The 19,510-nt window shown below is 48.8% G+C and overlaps 1 protein-coding gene across 18 annotated transcripts in view; it reads left to right on the forward strand.

The window, feature by feature from the left end:
- Positions 1 to 19,510, forward strand: part of LOC122369556 (coiled-coil domain-containing protein AGAP005037-like) — a 107,629-nt gene that overhangs the window by 12,277 nt on the left and 75,842 nt on the right. For 17 of the 18 annotated variants that reach the window (XM_043344491.1, XM_043344388.1, XM_043344427.1 and 14 more), the window contains exon 2: positions 1,578 to 5,724. In XM_043344491.1, the coding sequence (XP_043200426.1) occupies positions 1,593 to 5,724 (4,132 nt within the window). In that variant the 5' untranslated portion in view covers positions 1,578 to 1,592. Of the gene's footprint in view, positions 1 to 1,577; positions 5,725 to 9,340; positions 9,470 to 19,510 lie in introns of those variants that run through there. The other variant, XM_043344525.1, reaches the window with a different exon arrangement.

Consider the following 19,510-nt stretch of genomic DNA (forward strand, 5'->3'; position numbering starts at 1 on the left):
GTCATGAATGACGATGTGGCTGCCACGGACAGAGCGGTCGGCGTGATTAAAGAGAGCAATTGGTGCGTGCAGGTCACGACAGCACGGAAATATTAGCGTGATTGTAGATATCGCCCCAAACATGATAACACGAATATTGATTTGTTCATGCGGGCAAGGTAATGAGTCACGAATTACTTTCTTCGGGAGTCCCTTTACATAGTTTCATAGCACCCAATCGAGTCCACCAAATGTTGAACATGACCCTAATGTCTAGGCGCAAAAGGTGACCATGACCTCTGGCACTCTGCAGTCCGGGGACCCTGAATGATGATTCAAGAACCGTTCTCCACAAGCGTACACTCATCATCACAAAACTCGGAAGCGTTTCTAGTACCGTATATCGATCCCCTCGAGTGCCATGTTTGATAGTAGCCTCTTCCTGTCACATCGCTCCGCCCGGCTCTCCGCTACATCACTGCGAGTTTACCCCGGGGCAGCGGACGACTCGCTGAGATATGGCGGAGCGTAGGCGACAGAGACGCGGCGGCGCCCGTCTAGTGACATTTCAGATGAAGTTTGTACCGCCCCAGCCTGCAGACATGAGAAATGGACCCGTGAGCCGGAACGGGATGAGCCAGCACAACGCCGTGCCGATCGCCGCAAGTTGTAAATGTGTAGGAGGAACAGCGACCGCGGACAAAGCTACCGGGTCTATAAAGCTGCATATGTGTTTTATTAACCTCTCGAACCTATTAACTGATGTTTACTTAAAACTCTAACCGCTTCAGACGTAAATTAGCTGAAGAATAGCCTATTTCGTCGGATTATAACTAAACGCCTACCCCCTTCTAATATTTACCTTTCATCTGTCTTGATTTTACCACCGATTTACATACATTTTGGACCATCGTCCCATGAGTTGAAATATACGAAAAGAAACACTGATGTGTGCATTCATGAGCAATGTAGTGTGAAATGAATGCGTCTTTCTTCAGGCCTCGCAAAGTGCGCACATGGAAGTTGATGCACATCTCTGGCAAAATACACAGTCGAACTTCATACCCGATTCATGGGGGCATGTGATATGTTCTCGGCAAGTTAGTGGGGCCCTCCGGGATGGAATATGCGTACAAGCAAACTTGCTACCATAGACTTAGCTATTTTACGTTTCACAGCACTGAACACGCTTGACCATCGGGTAACTGCGTATCGGGATGCTGCGCCGAATTATGTTTTGCCTCGAGTTACCGAGGGAGCTTGTTGTAATGATGTATTTTTTTTTTATTCTTTAATTCTTTTTACACTGACACGACGATATACCAGACAGTTTTTACCAACACAATTTTTAATAGATATGGACCTCCATTGATAGTTACTAAGCTTTTAAGAATTTTACAATTACTCGGGTCCACTAAAATATAGACGATTTATGGACGATTCATTTAATTTTCATAATTGATATACCCATGAAAGCTAATTAAAAACTTGCCATTCTATCACATTCATCTCTGCCCATTAACGAGCCAATCCAGAGCAGCTGATCGTTGTCCGTGGACCAGCAGTACCTATTACTGACGTTCAGTCTCTGTCCCCAGAGTCGGCGGTCGGCGATGGCCTCCCGCGGGGCGCTGCGCCGGACCGGCAGTCTGGACCGGCCCGGCGGAGACGAGCGACGCTCCGTCTCCAACATCAGACAGCAGTTTGAGGCCGGCCGCGGCAAGTGCCGCAACCTTAGCGACCCGGAGAGTCTGCAGCGCCAACCGGTGCGGCCCGGACTGTCGACAGGGATCAGCCAGACGCACCACAAGTACCTGGCCGAGCCGCCCGTGCAGCTGCGAGGCCGCGGCGTGGCGCTGCCGGGCATGAGTGGCGGCCTGCCGCCAGGCGGCGCCGGTGCGGACCCCCTGGCGGCGCTGCGGGGTCGCCCCGGCCCGCCACCACCGCCTCTCAACCCACTCTCGGCGGCTCAGGTACTGGCCCAGGTGTCACGAGCGAGAGCTGCTCCTGCCATGAGGAACAGCGAGGAGATGCTGAACAGTATAACGAAAAGTGTGACGTCCATCGCGCAAAGGAAGAGACACTTTTCGAACCCTACGGGAACTGCGGAGACCCTAGCGCCCTTGGCGGCGCCTGAGACTTTTGCTGATCCTTCGCCGCTGATCAGGCCGACATTTGCTCAGTCCAGGCCACGATACCTGTATGCTGGCGTAACTGACGAACAAAATAACGTGCAACAGCCATACCAACCGAGACTTCCTTCACAAACACCAACGACGTCTCAAGCAAATGGAGCTAGTTTATCAAACTCGAACAACTCAAGTGGTAGGTCATTTAGTAACATTTTCTACACTGCGGCGAATCTTACACCAAAAACAGTTGCATCTCACACGACCGCAGCACCATTCGTCACCAAAGAACAGATTGTACAAGACCAATCTACCTCCGACTTCAGCCTTGGCACGAGTTCAACCTCTGCGGGTCAAATTACCGGTCAATGGCAGCGTACTCCCGGCACCAACGTCCGTCCTGTCACCGAAACCACGGCCACCTTACCCACCTCCAGTACCTTCAAGTCGTTCGATGGGAGCTCCACCAGCTCAGCAGCTACCTCTCCATCGTCCATCAGTCCCCAGGTCGCCGCCGAACCTCCCACCTTCAGCGGAGTGAACCCCGTGTGGCAGCCTGCCGGCCGTGCCAGGCGCGACTCGGACCCACCGACTCCCACGGGGACTCAGTCACTTCCACGGCGCTCCTCCATCACCAAACTGGCGCAGCGGTTTGAGCAAGGTGCAGGAGGTTCTGGTAGTGGCTCGACCTCAGGTCAGTTCAACACCTGGGGTCACAGTGGTGGACAGTACTCCCGGGCTCGCCGTCCGTCGGGCGACAACGGCATGACCATGACGGCATCGATGGGGACAGCATCTTCTGTCTCATCGTCAGCATTTGGGACATCCACAATGCCGACTACATCCTTCTTGTCGGCTCCTTCAGGTCAAGCTAGTGCTACGGCGACTACAAATCCCATAGCTGCACAGCGCCGCGTCAGACACGCCTCGTGGACAGGAGGTGGGACTCCTCGCCCACAGCCGCAGCCACAGCTACCTTTCCAGCTTCAGCAGCATCAGACACAGCAGCAGCAGCCGGAGCCGCGAGTGATTGTACACCAAATCAGCCTGGATCCTACTCCGGTCTCCACAGAAAACACGAATAAGCGCGAAAGAAATGATGCGAAGACCAGTGATATCCAGAAAAGTGGAAGCGTGGAGGCTGAGCAATACACAACGGAGGCCGGTAGAGCAGTGCCAATCGTTGATGAATCGTCACAAAGAAACAAACAACCTGATCATGCAAACGATAAAAAATGTGAGGCAAAGGCAGAAGGATTGCCAGTGTCAGCTGTAACTGATGGCAAACTGGATCCCGCTGCTACACCTCCAGTGTCTCAGAACAGTGAATCACACACAAAGAACACTGAAGCCACATGCGAGCCTGCCGATAAATCTACTCCTCCCACCCTGGAGTTTCCTCCTCCACCGTCTGTCGAAACCTCTTCTCCCCCTCCGCCCCCGCCTCCTCCCCCACCACCACCACCTCCTCCTCCTCCTCCTCCAGCAAACGGTGAGCTGCCGAAGCTCCAGATCCCCCTCAGTGAGCCTCCATCTGACCGTTCGGACGGAGCCCGCTCACCCCGTCAGTACACCGGTGTACGACTGGCGCCGGTGACCGATGCCATTCTCCAGGACCGGATAGCAAGTCTCAGTCCGGTGACTACAGACAGGTCCGACCCAGAGCGCTCTCCCCTGGCGATGACACAAACCAGTCCCATGCGGAGCCCGAGCAGGACCCAGGAGACATCTCCTGAGTCAGGTGCGGAAGAGGGAACTGGAAGGACGGAGCAAAGAAGTGACGGTCAATCAGGGAGACTGCAGAAGTCCAAGTCAGCCAGCCAGGCGGCTGACAGGATGACGTCTTTGGCAGACAGATGGAACCCGAATAAAGCGGAGACCGTTTCCTCCACAGGAAGTGAAAATCAAAATCAGAATGATCAACAACAAGGAAATTCTCCATTGAACAGACTATGGACGCAACAAGTACATCATGTCCCCAACGCTAAAACGATACCAGTCGCCTTCATGAAGAAGGGAAATTCTACAGAAAATCTTCCTACCACGTCAGCGAGCTTCTTTTCAACTCCTCAAAGGTTTATTGAAGCTCAATCGGATACGGAGTCCGGCAAAGTAAAGCGAAGAGCAGCTAACAACCGATGGAATCCTGCATCTTCTTCAGAACAAATCTCCTCAAACGGCGCTAATATGCCCGGTCCCAAGGCCAAGGCCAGCCAGCCACAGCCATTCTTAAACAACGACACTCAACAGACTGCGGCAGGTCACATGTCTAAGCAGCACGATACAGAAACGCTGAACACACAACAAGCAGTCAGAACGGCGCCTTTCACTCAATCGTCTTCCCAGTCTGTCGCACAGTCCTCCAAGCAGCCTGACCAGTGTCAAGCCACTCAGCCGACTCTTCAAATGGGCCCGGTCATACAAACGGTGGCCAAGCACGCCCAGCTATTTGAACAGCTCTCACCCCGGCCCTTGAAGCGTGGAGGATCTTTGGATGTGGAGCCGACAACCGAAAAGTTGGGACAAAGACAGCTTGCTTCGACAGAGCAATCCACCAAGCAATTAAGACCTCACCAATCGCAGCAGCCATTGTCACCTCAGCTTTCTAGACGAGAAGTCGCTCCGGTCTCCAGCTCGTCTTCCCAGTTCACCCAGCAGACGCAACAGCCTACGCTAAATGTCCCAGCAGCCCAGAGCTCATGCTCTACTACTTCTCCATCGTTGTCTGGACCACAACACTCAACCAGCACCACTACGACGTTCAGTCCTGCAGCTTCATCCCGCGCCCCGGTAATGGGCGGAGCTCTAGGGTCGGGCACCAGACAGGTCACAACCGGACGCCGCAGACACTGGAGCGCTGCTGCTGGAGGGGCTCCGTCTGAGGGGTTGACTACCGCAGAGTCACCTCCTGTGGCCACGGAAGTCAGTGCAAAGATAAGCGAGAGTCAGACTACGGCTGTCTCAGCCGCTGCATCACAAGGGCAAAGTCAACAGCACGAGCTTTTCTTCCAGACGCCACAGTCTTCAGCCACTTCACAGGCAAGCGTCTCAACATCCGTCGCTACGTCGCCATCGACCACTGTCTCGTCAGCAAGCTCTCCGCCCAGCTCGACACCAAGCCGACCAGCTCATCTACCCGCAGCGCTACCTCTGCGCACCTCATCCCCAACAGCCGACCCGCGACCGCCGCCCTCCGCCGAGCCTGACCTCAGTTCACCACTATCACCCCCACCGCCGCGTCCCGAGCTGCCGAGCTTCCTCACCTCGGGAAACTACCCTCCGTCCGGCGACCCCTTCCCGACCTGGTGTGACCGCGGCTCCGTCCGGATCGACGAGGTGGACCCAAACGTTGACGTTTCTCCGTCGGTTCCTCCAACTCCGTGGGATCGCGACCGAGACGAGACTCACACGGAGAGCAGTGACCGCGGCGAGCGGGTCCGGTCCTCGAGCCGCAGCCCGCACTCGCAGCGCACCGTGGACGGGTCGCCGACGCGGGTGAAGCGGGTCAGCTTCTCCAAGACGCTGCCGACCAAGGATGACCCGGCTGGAGAGAGGAGCAGGGACGACTGGACGGAGGCCGACGGGCCCGGCCGCGCAGTCTCCGAGTCAACGCCAGGTCAGTCGGGTGTATGGCACCTGTTATTCTGTTATAAGTGAATAATTGTTAAACAAAATGTCGAGGTTACAGCATGGACATTGGACTTCGCCTAAGTTATATCTCGTTTTCGTTTTAAGAGCAGCAAAGTTTCTTTCAAACACTGAAGCTGCACGACGTAATTTTGCAAAAAAAAAGTATCCGGCTTACTACCATTAACTTCTGCTTTTGGGAAAACAAGTCCCTCACAATTTGCTGATAAATTCATTAGATTTAGTTCTATTCTTGTCCTGACCAATACCTTCTATTGCTCCGTTTGACATTCAGTCCTGGGTCATTGCTTTCTGGCATTGAACTTATACGCGTAGGAGTAGCTACAATCAGAAAACTTTTATAGAATGGCAATCTGTTTTCTGCAATGCAATTCAACTCGCTTACGTAATCGCTCACCGGAAGCAGAGGATTTCCAAAACGTTACATAAGTAAAACCAAATGTCACGGATACCTGTTGTGAGCCCATTCCTCACATCCAGAAAACACTCAGAGCAGTTCATGCCTCTTCTATCAAACCGAGCCCACACAGCTTATTTCCATAACGAGGCTGGATGCCAGTCGCAGCTGGACCGCTCCGGCCGTGTGGATGATGAACGCACGGGACGCGGGGGAGCACTCGGGGCCTCGGCGAGCGCTGATGATCCGCCCGGTCGCCTGGTAACGACTTGTGCTGATTGCTGACATGGGTCAGACCGGGCCGACCTACCGAGTCGGTCTGGTCGGAATGCGCGCCGTGCTGAGAGACGATTCATCATCGCTGCTGTTGCTAGGCTGAGTGGCATACTGCTGGCTGCTCCAGGATGTAATAATGTGGTCAACAATGATCTCAGGTCGACGATGCTAGATTAGGTCAGTTTGTTTAATCTAGCAGCCCCGTATTGCCCCTTAGCACGACAGAAGCGCACATAAATTGAACTGCCGCCCATGTGTTTGAGTTACTGCTCTGAACACTGCCTCCGGATGGCTGCCATGGACCCGTTGATCGTCTCTGGCTGCCGCGGGCAGGTATATGTACACAGTAAGCCGGTGTCTGGACCTGCGTCTCGGTCGTCGACGGGTCGGTAAAGGTCACCAGGTCACCTTGCGCCGAACTGTCACGTGACCAGCGCTCTGGGGGCCTATTTCAGGCGCCGGTCGGCATTCTAAGCCGATTCAGGGCTTCCTAGCAGCCATTTCCAGCAACACCGGCTTTAGCACGGTCTCGCAATCTGTCATGCAATTTTGCGAAAGGTGGCAGTAAACGCTGGGCTGAGGAAAGCAGCGAGAAAATGAACTGTTCTTCGGAGGCGCAAAGGTGCACAACTGGGAAAATAGGAGCGAATAACAGGAAAAGGTCACACTTGCGTCACTCATAAGTCATAGGGAGATAAGGTCAATGCTTCAGTCATATTTCTTGGGTAACGAAATGTTCCAACTTTATAACTCGTGATGCGAATCATCTTCGTCCCTAACTGTGAAGTGTTTTAAAATGTACAGCGCAGTCGTGTCAATCGACACTGTAGCTCCATAGAAGATCCATTTAGGTATATCCCGATGAATATCATCGAAACCTGCACATGCATGATGGCCTTCAAAGTCTGGAAGCTGATGCACCACAGCAATCACGCATTCCTTTTGTGAGCAAGGCAGACACCATTACTTTTAGGTATTTATAAACATATGCACATCAATATTCCGACAATCGTTCCCTCAGCGTACGGGTGACATTCCTTATAACACGGCAACATCTCGACGTACTTTGGTTCGGGTGTAGACGTCAGAGCCTGTCGTCGCTGATTTCCTATCCGAGCGGTCCCTGCTGAATGGCAAAGGCGAGCCCGAGTATGTACCCATCCTAACGGCATCCTGTGTAACTAAGGCCAAAGCGAGCTAGCCATACGCAGTATGTTGCATAAAAGCTGTTTGACACCCATTTATGGGATTGTCAAACAGCAGCGTTCTGCGTTAAAATGAAAATATATATCATAAGGCATGATGCATTGGCACTCAGGCAAATGTCAATGCATTTTGCATATGAATTGTAGGTACATTTTTGTGGGACATATTAGAACGACCAATCTTCTTGCAGGGCGGCATGCTCAAAGAATCACATCTATCTAGAAAGTATCACTTCATGCATGCGTGTTTCCAATTTGTGGATATCATCTGAGCTCGAATGGCTCTATTCATGTCACTGTTCCATGCAAAGCAGGCATATCTGAGGAAACGACGCCCCGGTGAAATTGTGCCGGTTTGCATTGGACTGAATTATGAATGGCCTGACACGAGCTCACGCGGATCAATACGACCACACCGTCTGCATTGCACCCGCCAGACACATCTTTACCACCAGCTAAACACACAGTACTGAGGCCTATTTTGTCCCCATTTCATCCACCCCACGTCATTCGCTTTCCGTGAACTCTGGGACATCCCTGGACCCCGGGACGCGTCTCTCTGAGCCCATCCGGTGACCTGGCGGCGGCCGGCGGGCAGCGCGGCTCACCTGGCTGGGCTGCAGCCGCCGCCTCCGCCGCCACCGAGCTGAGCTGCGCGAGCACCTGGCGGCCCCGGCCGAGCTGCGGCAGCTCTGCAGTCGCTGCCCGGACGGCCGGCCGACGGAGGCGCGCGCGGCTGCCGCAGCTCTCAGACCAGCCGGGGTGGGCCGAGCGGCAGAGGGCGCGCCTGGATTGAGACGAGACGAAACGTGAGACGAGACGTGAGGTATAAGTGAAGTCGGTGACGAGAGAAGTGGATTCTAGAGAGCTAATCGGAGCCGAAAGGGAGACGCTTAGTGGCGCAGAGCAACGATCAGCCAGCTCAAGGGTCGGATGAGCGTCTGTGAGAGCTTGTGAGCTCATGTGAGCGTCTGTGAGTGTGCAGGTGCACTGCGTTTAATTGTAGCGCTCACATCTGCTCACGCAGAATTTGTGGCACGCCCGACCCTATCACACAGGTGTCCGAGGACCGACCAACTCGGGTGGCGGCTGTGAAAGGGGGCCAGGCGACAGCTGTGGGAGCCTGGTGCGCCAGACGGGTGCTTATCGAATCGCCTCAGTGTGCGGCGTTGGACGAGCGGTCCCTGGCGTGTGCTCAGTGAGAGTTCAGCGCGTGTGACGGTCCAGACAGCAGTGGTGACAGGGACAGGCAGGCGAGGAGTTCTGGCCAGACAGGGCGTGAGTCCGACCGAGCCAAGGCGTGAGCTGAACCGATCTTAGCCGTGAATTGAAAGAAGCCGTGAATCGAGCGAAGCTGAGCCGTGAATAGGACCGTGAGTCGAATCGATCTCAGCGAAGCTGTGAAGTGAATAGAACCGATCTAATGCGTAAATCGAACTGCACCAAGCCGTGATTCAGAGCGCCATTGATTGGATCAACCCAACTCGCGATCCGATTCGCCGTGAGTCGGCGCGCCTTGAGTCGGGGGGCGGCGTGAGGCGCCAGTGTGCGGCGAAACGGCAGTGTGCGGCGGGAGGGCAGTGTGCGCGGGGACGCCACATGCCGTGATGCCGGCGCGGGCTGCGGCGCCGGCCCCGGGCACGGCGCCGGACCCGTGGCGGGATCCGGATCCGGACCCGGCGGCGCGCCGGCCGGGTCCAGCCACCGCGGCCGCTGGCCCGGATCCCGATGGGCGTCCCGACTGACTCACCAATCGAGTCATTCGAGTCAACCGGCGCCGGCACTGAGTCATAATCAGGGCACGTTCAGCTGGAGACAGTGTGTCTCACTGGAAGGTAAGGTCACAGACAGATCGGATTAAATCAAGACCACCCGAAGGTGAAGCCAAATGAACCACATCAGTGATGATTGGTGTAGGCAGTTAGCGCACCGTGACCTGTAACAAATAGCCCAGTCACAGGCGACCCAAATGTCATGTTAAGTTGAGTTTGGCAGAAATGCCGTTTCCAGGAAACTTTTCATACGATCCATAAGACAGTTTAAAAGTTTGATCAGTTTGTCACCAGTTGAAGACATTTTTATCACTCGTGGGAGATAAAATAAAGCGAAGTTTAACTTACCTAATTTAGCCTGCAGTTATAAACTTTGTTTGGATGACGGAAATAGGTATAGGTGAAGTGACACAACACACAAAATTGGAGTTGGTGCTAATCCAACTGCATCCTATCAAACAATAAACGTCGATTGCTTTGTTAGACATATGGCCTTACAATCGCCTGATACATTCGTGGTACGCTGATTGAACTTTATACTTGAAAAATTACAGTTTCAAACTGCGAATAAATTTTAAAAGAACAAATTTTTGCTTTAAATGATTTTAGAGTTGCTCCTGAAACTCCAAGGTGTTACCAGCCTTTGTTTGATAGTAGTAAAAAGATGCCTTAACTATTTACGGTTGAAAGAAGCTATACGGCTGTATTTTTGGTAGCAGGCTTCTCCAGCCAGCCAATTCGCTTTGCATCTGACATCGTATAGCAGTTGCGAGAATGCATTACACTCAATGCTTACGAGCATTTCAGTTTACGGCAGCCCAAAGCCATCAAGCAAAATTTCTGGCGTCGTATTATCGCCGTAATAGGGGAGAGTGGGGTAATTTGGCCGCTTTTTTAGAAAACGATATAACTTAAAATTGACGACACATTTCTGCATTTTCTCAACGCTGGCAGGTGTCGCATTCATTTTACTTTACTGGACAGTGAACTTGAAATGATAGAGTAGTTACTTATATTGAAATTGTGACGTATTACAAAGGTCTGCAAGGCGGCCAAATTGCCCCACTAGCAGGGTTATTTGGCCGGGGGTGTGGGGCAATTTGGCCGGTGTTAGTTTGCGGTCGGGATTTTCTGTTATATTGCGATTCAGCTTCACTTTCAGCAATGACGTGTGTCCTATGACGCATTTGCCGCATTTTGGAGGTTGGCTCAGGGGTCACAGGGGTCAAAATAGCCAAATTAGCGGCTCTAGATGCGATCACAGTTTTTTACGAATAACTTTTGAAGTAATCAAGCTATGCCAAAACTTCGAGTACCATCGTAATTCTCTCGTCAGTCCGCATCGAAAGATGTATGTGTTGACCTTGAGAAGTCAAGGTCAAAGGTTGACCTCAGGTCACGTTGCATCCGGTCGCTTGACCTCAAGGTCACGTGATTTCAAGGTCATCATGCATATCATTCGATGCGCCTTGGCGAGCTGAACCGAATGAGACCATTTGTGCGGCTGTACCATTTTTATGTAAGGATTTATTAGCAAAAAACGTTTGGTAACCTTTGATGACGTCACATGCTCTTACAGTTGACCAATCGGAAGTAAGAATCAAAGTAGTTAAAGTTGGTCATGAATCATGTCATTTATGGTACAATTGACCATGAAAACTCGGCCGTCCCAGCATAGTGACCATCAGCGCACCGGCCAAGTTGCCCCGCTAGTCCCGGCCAAATTACCCCATATTGCCATTCTGAAAATTTTTGTCTATAAAGTCATCGCGGCTTTACGGAATTAGATAAAATTGCTCTTGGAACCGCTGAACACCCCCAAGAACGGCGCTATAATGTCTGAATTCGTTTTTAGCCCAAATACTACATGTTATACAACTTTATAAACAGAAGTAAAAGTTACCATTTTCTAATAAAATTAACGTTTTATTAATTTTGAATAAAACTACGAGGGGCAAAGTTTTGACATTTGTCCTCCAGTTACTTATACCCATGACAAATGAATTGAGACTAGAGTTATTTCACTCACTTTTATTAGACATCGTACAGGTGGGGGCGGCCAATTTACACCACCGGCCAAATTACCCCACTCTCCCCTACACATGGGCGTCAAACTAGATCATTTCTCGCAAAAAGTCCCGCCTGCTGAGCTCGAAAGGTGCGCTGAATGTTTGTCTGCAGACAGACAAATCACACATCTGTCTATCAAAGCAGCTTAGGCGAACTTTGTTGCTGGCTGAAGCACAATCTTCGTAGAAGGACACAGGATTTACTGAGCTGCAGTGAGCCTGGCACGGCTTTACCTATTCCGCCGAGTCCAATCAGTGAAAGAGCCCGGACTGGTCCACCTGCGTTGCGGCGCTACTGACCGGGTCATCTGACCGCTTCTGGTGCACTACGCTTCTCTTGGTATACCATGACTGCCGGACGCCGCCTACGTAGCTGTGACGTCATTGCTGGATAAATCGGGTCTTCATTTGATTTGTTGATAGCTGATGAGTGATGACCACAGTTTTGATGCTGTTTATGGTTTAGTAATAAGATAAAAGGTCAGACTTGTAATGTGAAGAGCTCTGTTGGCATTGTATTTATTTCTAGATGTCATTTTTTTGAGGGGGAGAGGGGTCCAACGAAAACTTGAACCAAACCTGTGGCAATGCAAATCGCCAAGCGTTTCAAATGATGAACAGTAGGAATCACAGCAAAGTGTATTTTCTCTTAAGGACAAAATACACTTATTACAAAGTGTATTTTGTTGGGATTTGTGTGTAATATAACATGTAATATAATGTATAATATAACGTATAACATACTTAGAGTCTGAGAATCAGATGATTAGCGACATAGGATTTGCAGCGCTCGTTAAGCCAAAAGACATTGCACTTAACCAGGTATAACCTCTGTTCCGGCTCAGCTCACCTTCATCCTGTTTTACCTCTCATTGCTTCCTCCTCACTCCCTTTTACAGCATCGGTACCGATATTTGCTGAGAGCATCACTGCTCGTTGTTTCCTGGAGCTCGGCAAACACAACTTTGTCCGAGAGCTAATCATATCATCTGGCGGGCCGCTGCTAACGGGACCACGCCCTCCTAACGATCGACCTTGTGGATGCTGATAGCGTCTTCCCCCGAGGGAATGTCCGAGCGGCTCTCCGCCGAGACACCGAGTAATGGCCAGTGCCGGCCGAGCGGCAGACAGATGCTGCAGCCAGGGCCGGTGCAGGAGGTGAGGAACAGAGCCGAACAGAGCCGAACAGAGAGGAACAGAGAGGAACAGAGAGGAACAGTCAGATGTTTCTACCAGTGCCGGCAGGAGCTGAGAGGAACAGAGCCGAACAGAGAGGAACAGAGAGGAAAAGTCAACTGCTGCTGCCAGTGCGGGCCGGAGCTGGGGAACAGAGAGAGGAGCAGACAAATGTGAAAGCCTCCGCCAGTGCCGGCCGCGAAACGGAGAGGAGCGGAGGAACACATAGGAACTCCTGCCTGTGCCGAAGGACCTGAACGGACATAGAGGATCGGACAAAGACATCTCTTTTCGAGGCTTTGGCCTTTGGGAGTGAATATTGACATACAATTACATAATAGATTATGCCTCAAAGATCTTTGAGGCAGTATATAAATGTTTTCGTAACTGCCAAGGAAAGCAAGCATTGCTGAATGCTGATTCTTTTATGTATGTGTGGATAGTCAACTACCAACGCACCTTGAAAGTTTTTCTCTAAAGACGAAGGGCGGGCAAACCAGCCAAAAACCAGCGAAGTAAGCAGTCGGCACCTTGCCAGAGTTATTCTCTATTCTTTTCTTGTCGGCGAGCAGTTGCTCTTTCTGATCAGATTAGCTGGCAGGGCTCCCAGGCAGCACTTTCGGCCATACCGCTGACAAATTGAGTTAGGCCGACTCACGGCCAGTTAGGGGAGGACGTTGGTTTTCCACGTACACTGATATCGTGACTAGTTACGAATAGTAGGGGAGAGTGGGGCAAAGCGGCCACCCTAACATTTCTAACGATGCCGACGCTTGATTTTTAAACTTGGAAAGATTCTTTCTATACCAATGTGATCCCTATTAAATTGTCTTTTATTCCAACTGCGTTTCATTTCCAAAGGCGTTCACATATGGGAGATATTGACAAAACTTTAAACCTGGGGCATTCCACGTCAAATCGAACAAAAATCGGCTGTTTTGCACCTTACCATCAGCGATTTCATTATAAATTTGTGAGCGAGTTCCTGTGTGGCCCCGGACATTACATTGATGTTTTTTGCACATTCTGACCACAGGTCTTCTAAATATAGGGCATCAAATTTTTGCAAAATGTTGCATCTTTATATTTTTGAACGACCATAACTTTGGTTGTACTTGTTTGATTTGAATGAAATAAACCTTACTGTTTAGGTAATTTCTTAAGCATTTGTTTAGAACTGCACCTACTTAAATATATGACCTTGAAATTTGCTTAAATCTGTTCTTAAGCACAAATATTGAAATAGCAAAAAACACGTCACCTTCGATTTGGCTCATTTTCATATATTTTATTGCCTACCATATTCTTAACAACCTGTGAAAAAATTAGAGTGGGCCATTCATAAGTTTTGAAGAAAATTGCACATATGCAGACGTATGTTAGCACGCGCAGTGGAGGGGGAAGGACGAATTTCGCCCACCCCTCCTGTTTTTCGCCAATATCTCATAAGATTAATGCGAAATTAATTATGGCTACCTGTCAAGAATTGAATTGGACATCTCATCGTGCAAGCAATAAGAAAATCGGTTCACAACTGTTCTAGTAATAGCGGTGTAAAGTGAACATCCTGTCGCCGCAGCAACGCGGCGACTCGGCAGCCGGCGCCGACCGCTACGCGCCGCCTGAATTGTAGACTGTGCCGGGACGGAACGGAACGGTTCCGTTTTTACATCGCGCTCCCTACGGCTGATTACGTTCGATTCGCGTCAAATTTTGTGAGAAGACTAAGAAATGTACAGGCAATCTTATGGTGAAAGAATTTTGAAAATCGGTTGGTAAACAATTGAAATATGAACGTGTAAACACAAAATTGTGATTACTGCGTTTCCCGCATCGGCCGAGCCCGCCTCAGCCGGCGACATGTTACTCTTAGCAGGCCTCTAACTGCCATATTTATTATTGGATTAACTAGAAATTCCCCATACATACTGAAAAATGTATGTTCTTTCGTATAGTGAAGATCAAAAGACGTGAAGATATCGTTGCGTGATAATGTTTTCGTTGAATTTACTTCATGATGCATTTCCACACGGCTCAAAATTCACCGCAAAATACCGTTTGCCTGAGACACTTTTACTATGGAACGTGAATGCTTGACTACGATGACTATGCATTTCCATTCTCGCAGAGTTTGGGATATCACTAATCAGCAATCATTCACTTCAGAAAGTGTACACAAGCAAGCATATCTTGACTCTGTCTTTCAAGGTCACGCGTGGTTGCGTGATGTTGATGCATGAAAACGGCGTTTGCCGCGAAAGTTATGAATGGCCCACTCCAGTTTTTTCATAGATGGTTAGGAACATTGTGACGGACATAATATGTAAAAATTACCCAAATCGAAGGTGACGTGTTTTTTGCTATTTAAATTTTTCTGTTTTAATTCAAGGTCAAATGCATTTCAAGGTCACTTCAATTTAATTTTACAATTAAAAATCAAAGCCTTATCAATTGCCTATAAGAAACTGCTAATATCATTTTGATATCAGAAAAGGAACCAGAGTTATAGCCATTTAAAAAATTGATGTGTGGCATTTTTCGCTATATTCGATGACCTATATCTCAGCGATACGTTATCAAATTTCGAAAATATTATACGTAACTCAGTTTTGAACCATGCCCAGTCTTCCTACAAATTTTCAGAAAAATCGAAGGGGATGACGGATTTCGGTGTTTGATTTGACGTGGAATGCCCCACCTATAGCATATTGGCCACTTTGCCCCATCCCTGAGGCAAAGCGGCCACTGGCGACTTCTCAAGTCCCGATATGAGAAACAGAATAGTTGCCTCATGCACGACTAGGGTATTTGATGGTGACAAGGTTTAACACTCGCCGGACCTATTGGTTTTCTACATACGCGCCGGCCGAGTGGGGGGGGGGGGGCGGGTACGACCCCCCCCTCGCCGTTTCGCCCCTGGTGGAGCTAGCGCGTCGCGGAAAAAAACGAGCGTGTGCGCCGTTACGAGACGCAGAGATTGGTACCCGATTTTAAGGTCCTAGGTCAACCGGTGACCTCTGAGGTCAGGTCAAGTGCCCCAAGGTACGGTTCAGTTTTTGGTGAATAACTTCGCAAAAAAACGGCCGCAGAGCGCCGATTTTGGCAGCATCGTGTTCGTCTCGCTCAGGCGCGTCGAATGATATACTTTCTGTCCGGGTCAGATCAACTTGGGGTGTTGACCTCAGGTCAAGGTCAGGTCAGCACCCCCAGGTCACGAAGTTGGTCGAAAGAGGTCATGTCGCATATCATTCGATTCGGCAGGTCTTCCTGAGTCCATTGGTGGCTTTCCCGACTCGCTAGCTCAATTTGATCAAGAGTTATTGACGAAAAACTAATATGACCTTGATGACGTCACAAATGACGTCACGCAAGGTCAACATTGCAAAAGTGACGCATCTAACCTTGCAAGGAGTGCATCAAATCACGATTCTGTGTGCTTGAGATAGTTGGATATCGTTCCCGGCGCCAGAATAGCAGTTTTCATTTTTCCCCATTGACTTATAATGGTGAGGTCACGAAAATGACCTGACCTCATATGACCTTTAGGCAGGGTTGTATACCAATCAAGTCGATTGAATTGATTGATTTGTTTCAACGCGTATTTTGAGTTGATTGGATTGAGTCGATTGACTTTTCGAGATGACTGGTTGACTGACTCGTTTGACTTTAGCGACTGGTTGACTGATTTGATTCCCGAAAATTAGAGTGACTCGTATGATTGAGTCGATTGAATGGAAAGTTCAAATAAGTTTAAGTTGACAAAAAAATAATGACACCAATTGATGACACCAAAGATCACAATACTACACTGAAAACTGCTTGTCATCACAACTGCAATATGGGGTAGATGGCCAAATAAAGAACAGGGCCTAAACAACATGAGCAGCCAACGTTGACTTTCAACTGCAATAACTCAGTTATTGCAACTGCAATAACTGAACTGCTCCTGGTGATAGAACCTGGCGATGCACCTACCTTCCTTTCTGCACTCAGCAGGAAACTTTTTTTTTAATCCAGATGATAAAGTGCAAGGCCCTATATACTAATAAAGTGTGATTAATTAATAATTCACATCTCCACATCTCCCCAGAAACAACCCACTGAACTCTATAAATATATGAAACCCCTACAAAAATAGCTGAAACAAAAGCGCCGTTTTCGTCTCGCTGATTACGTTTACGTAGGTACAATTGATAGCTACTTTGCTGCATTGTTTAATTTGCAGCAGAACGTTTGTTGATCCTTTTCTCCTGAGAGCCTAAGCATAACATATTTAATATATTTCATTTTCCTTAAAATATTTTACCGAATATTATTAAGTGTTTTTATTTCAAATGAAATAATAATTAAAACGAAATTGGTGCTGTACAACCGATTTATTTTATGATGATCTACCATACTACATGATAATCAATGACGTCATCTTACCGCAAAGTCAAAAGAAGTAGAATAAGGATTTATAAAAGCTAAGCATACTTATTGGCAAAACCAAACGTTTTCGTTGTTTCGCAGTCGCGCCGTGCCGTTTTCCCAGAGTCCCTGTCCTCTCCATTTCCTTTTAATTTTTTTAATCCTCATCCCTATCCCCCAGTCCTAACAGTCTCAAGTTGTATTGCAATAAAATGTTTTGAATTCTTCACATAGGTACCTAACATTGACATGCCACGTCCAGAATCGTGGACCGCTAAATGCTTCAAATCTCTTCCTTCCCAATCTGACAACATCCCATGTCTCAAATGCACATTGTGTGGAATGATTTTTCAGGCTGCCCGTCAGTCTCTGTCTAACCGAAACCGTCACATGCATGATGCAGGTAAGATATTTATTTCTATTTCCCTATGGTTAATATGTTATTGATGCATATTATCCATTAACACGCGCACTGCAGGGGGGGTGTTTTCAACCCCCCCCCCCCTGTGGTTTTTCGCAAATCGCGAGAAAACGGCGGCGCGTAGCGCCGCCAAATTTTGCATACCTGTTCTCCCAACTTTTGCACACCTTGAGTAAAAATTTTGACCCCAGGTGACCTATGGTCAGGTCACCAGGTCAGATCAAGTGACCCTACCTCGAAACGTAAATTTCGAAGTTTGCAATCCCACCAAGCCCACAGTTGTTGAGATATGATCTTGAAACCCACAGGAAATAGTAAAGTCATCACGAGCTACAACTTGTATATCTCAGAATTTTTATATCGATGACCTAAGGTCAGGTCATTTTTGCGACCGGCCCATTATAAGTCAATGGGAGAAATTTCAACTTACTCTGAATGCCATCCTATGATTTCAATACGCTCAGGATCATAGTATTACAGGTACCTGTTGGTGATTTCACCGAAACATATCACTAATGACCTTTGGAAGGTGATCTCCAGGTCATCTTAGGTCACCTGAGGTCACCAACGGTTTTTCTTCAATAACTTGAGATTGAATAGAGATAGAGACTCCGTTCGACGTTTATCGTGTTTTTCTCGTCAATGCGGATCGAATGATATGCAACATGACCTATTTCGGTCAGGTCATGACCTTGACCTGAGGTCAAATTTTCAACTTGACCTTTCGATGTCATATTATATATCATTCGATGCGCCTTGACGAGCTAAGAACGATGGCGTTCGAATCGATCCTCTGTCTTGTGTGCAAGACAAGTTATTCAAGAAAAACTACCGCGAAATTCCTGTTGTGAAAATCGTAACATTTTGTCTTCGGTGACCTCTGGTGACCTCGTTTTTGACCTGACCCAAAAATGATCTTAGTATTTCTTGTAGATCTCATCTTAACCTATCCAACGCCGTTTACCGCTTGTCGCTACGTTGCGCCGTTTTCGAGATCTCAGGGGGGGCTGTTTTCAACCCCCCCCCCTGCAGTTCGTGTTCGGCTCAGACCCGCTGCAGTGCGCGTGTTAAAATAGACATGATGTAGGGTAAATGGCCAAATCACGAACACTGCCAAAATCTGAGCAGCCAACTTTCAACTGCAATATCTGATATTTAGTGTAAATGGAGTTGGAATATGGCCAAAATTAAATTGACAACTTTTAGGTGAAAGGTGGTGATTTGGGTTAAGGGGCGAGTCAACTACTGGGTCATTTTGCACCCAATAAATGACACTTCTGCTCCAATTCTACCCATTGAACCTCAATATCATGATCCACCTGTCCATCACTAGGTATCCTTCCTTATTACATAGAAAGTTTGAATGGCATGGCAATTTATAATTTTAAATGACAATATTTTTATGTTTCTTCTGTAGGTAGGTAGGTAGGTAGGTAGGTAGGTAGGTAGGTAGGTAGGTACACCAGACTGCTATGGACACTTTTCCAAGTTGGTGGGGCAAAAAACCTAATGTATGTCTTGGTTTGAGTCGTTTGATTGAGTTGATTGATTCCTTTCATTGTCGCGTTTGAGTCGATTGAATCAATTCCCGAAAACTGCTCTGACTTGATTGATTTGATTGGTTTCCCAAATTTGTCGTGATTGAATTGATTGCTATTGATTGAGTCGTATACAACCCTGCCTTTAGGAAAAATCCGAGATATACAAGTTGTGGGACTCATAATGGATACTAGATCCTGCAAGTTTCATTTCCCTGTGACATCTCCTCTGGCAGTGAGGGCGTTGCGAAGTTGCGACATCTGAAGACCGTGCAGAGGTTCACTTATGACGTCATAGGTCAGTGACCTGACCTGACCCAAAAATGCGGTTGGTGTCAAAAGATCCGGCTTGGATCAAAGGTCAGGTATGCCAAGTTTCAGCTCGCTATCGCCATTGTGTTCGGAGCTATCGCGAAAAAACCCTATGGGGGGGGGGGCGGCTTCCGCCCCCCCCCTCGGCCGGCGAGGTTGCTTGGTTGTAAGGATTCTA

This window comes from Amphibalanus amphitrite, unplaced genomic scaffold (assembly GCF_019059575.1).
Source record: "Amphibalanus amphitrite isolate SeventyFive unplaced genomic scaffold, NRLGWU_Aamphi_draft 000034F_arrow, whole genome shotgun sequence".
Lineage (NCBI taxonomy): Eukaryota > Metazoa > Arthropoda > Thecostraca > Balanomorpha > Balanidae > Amphibalanus > Amphibalanus amphitrite.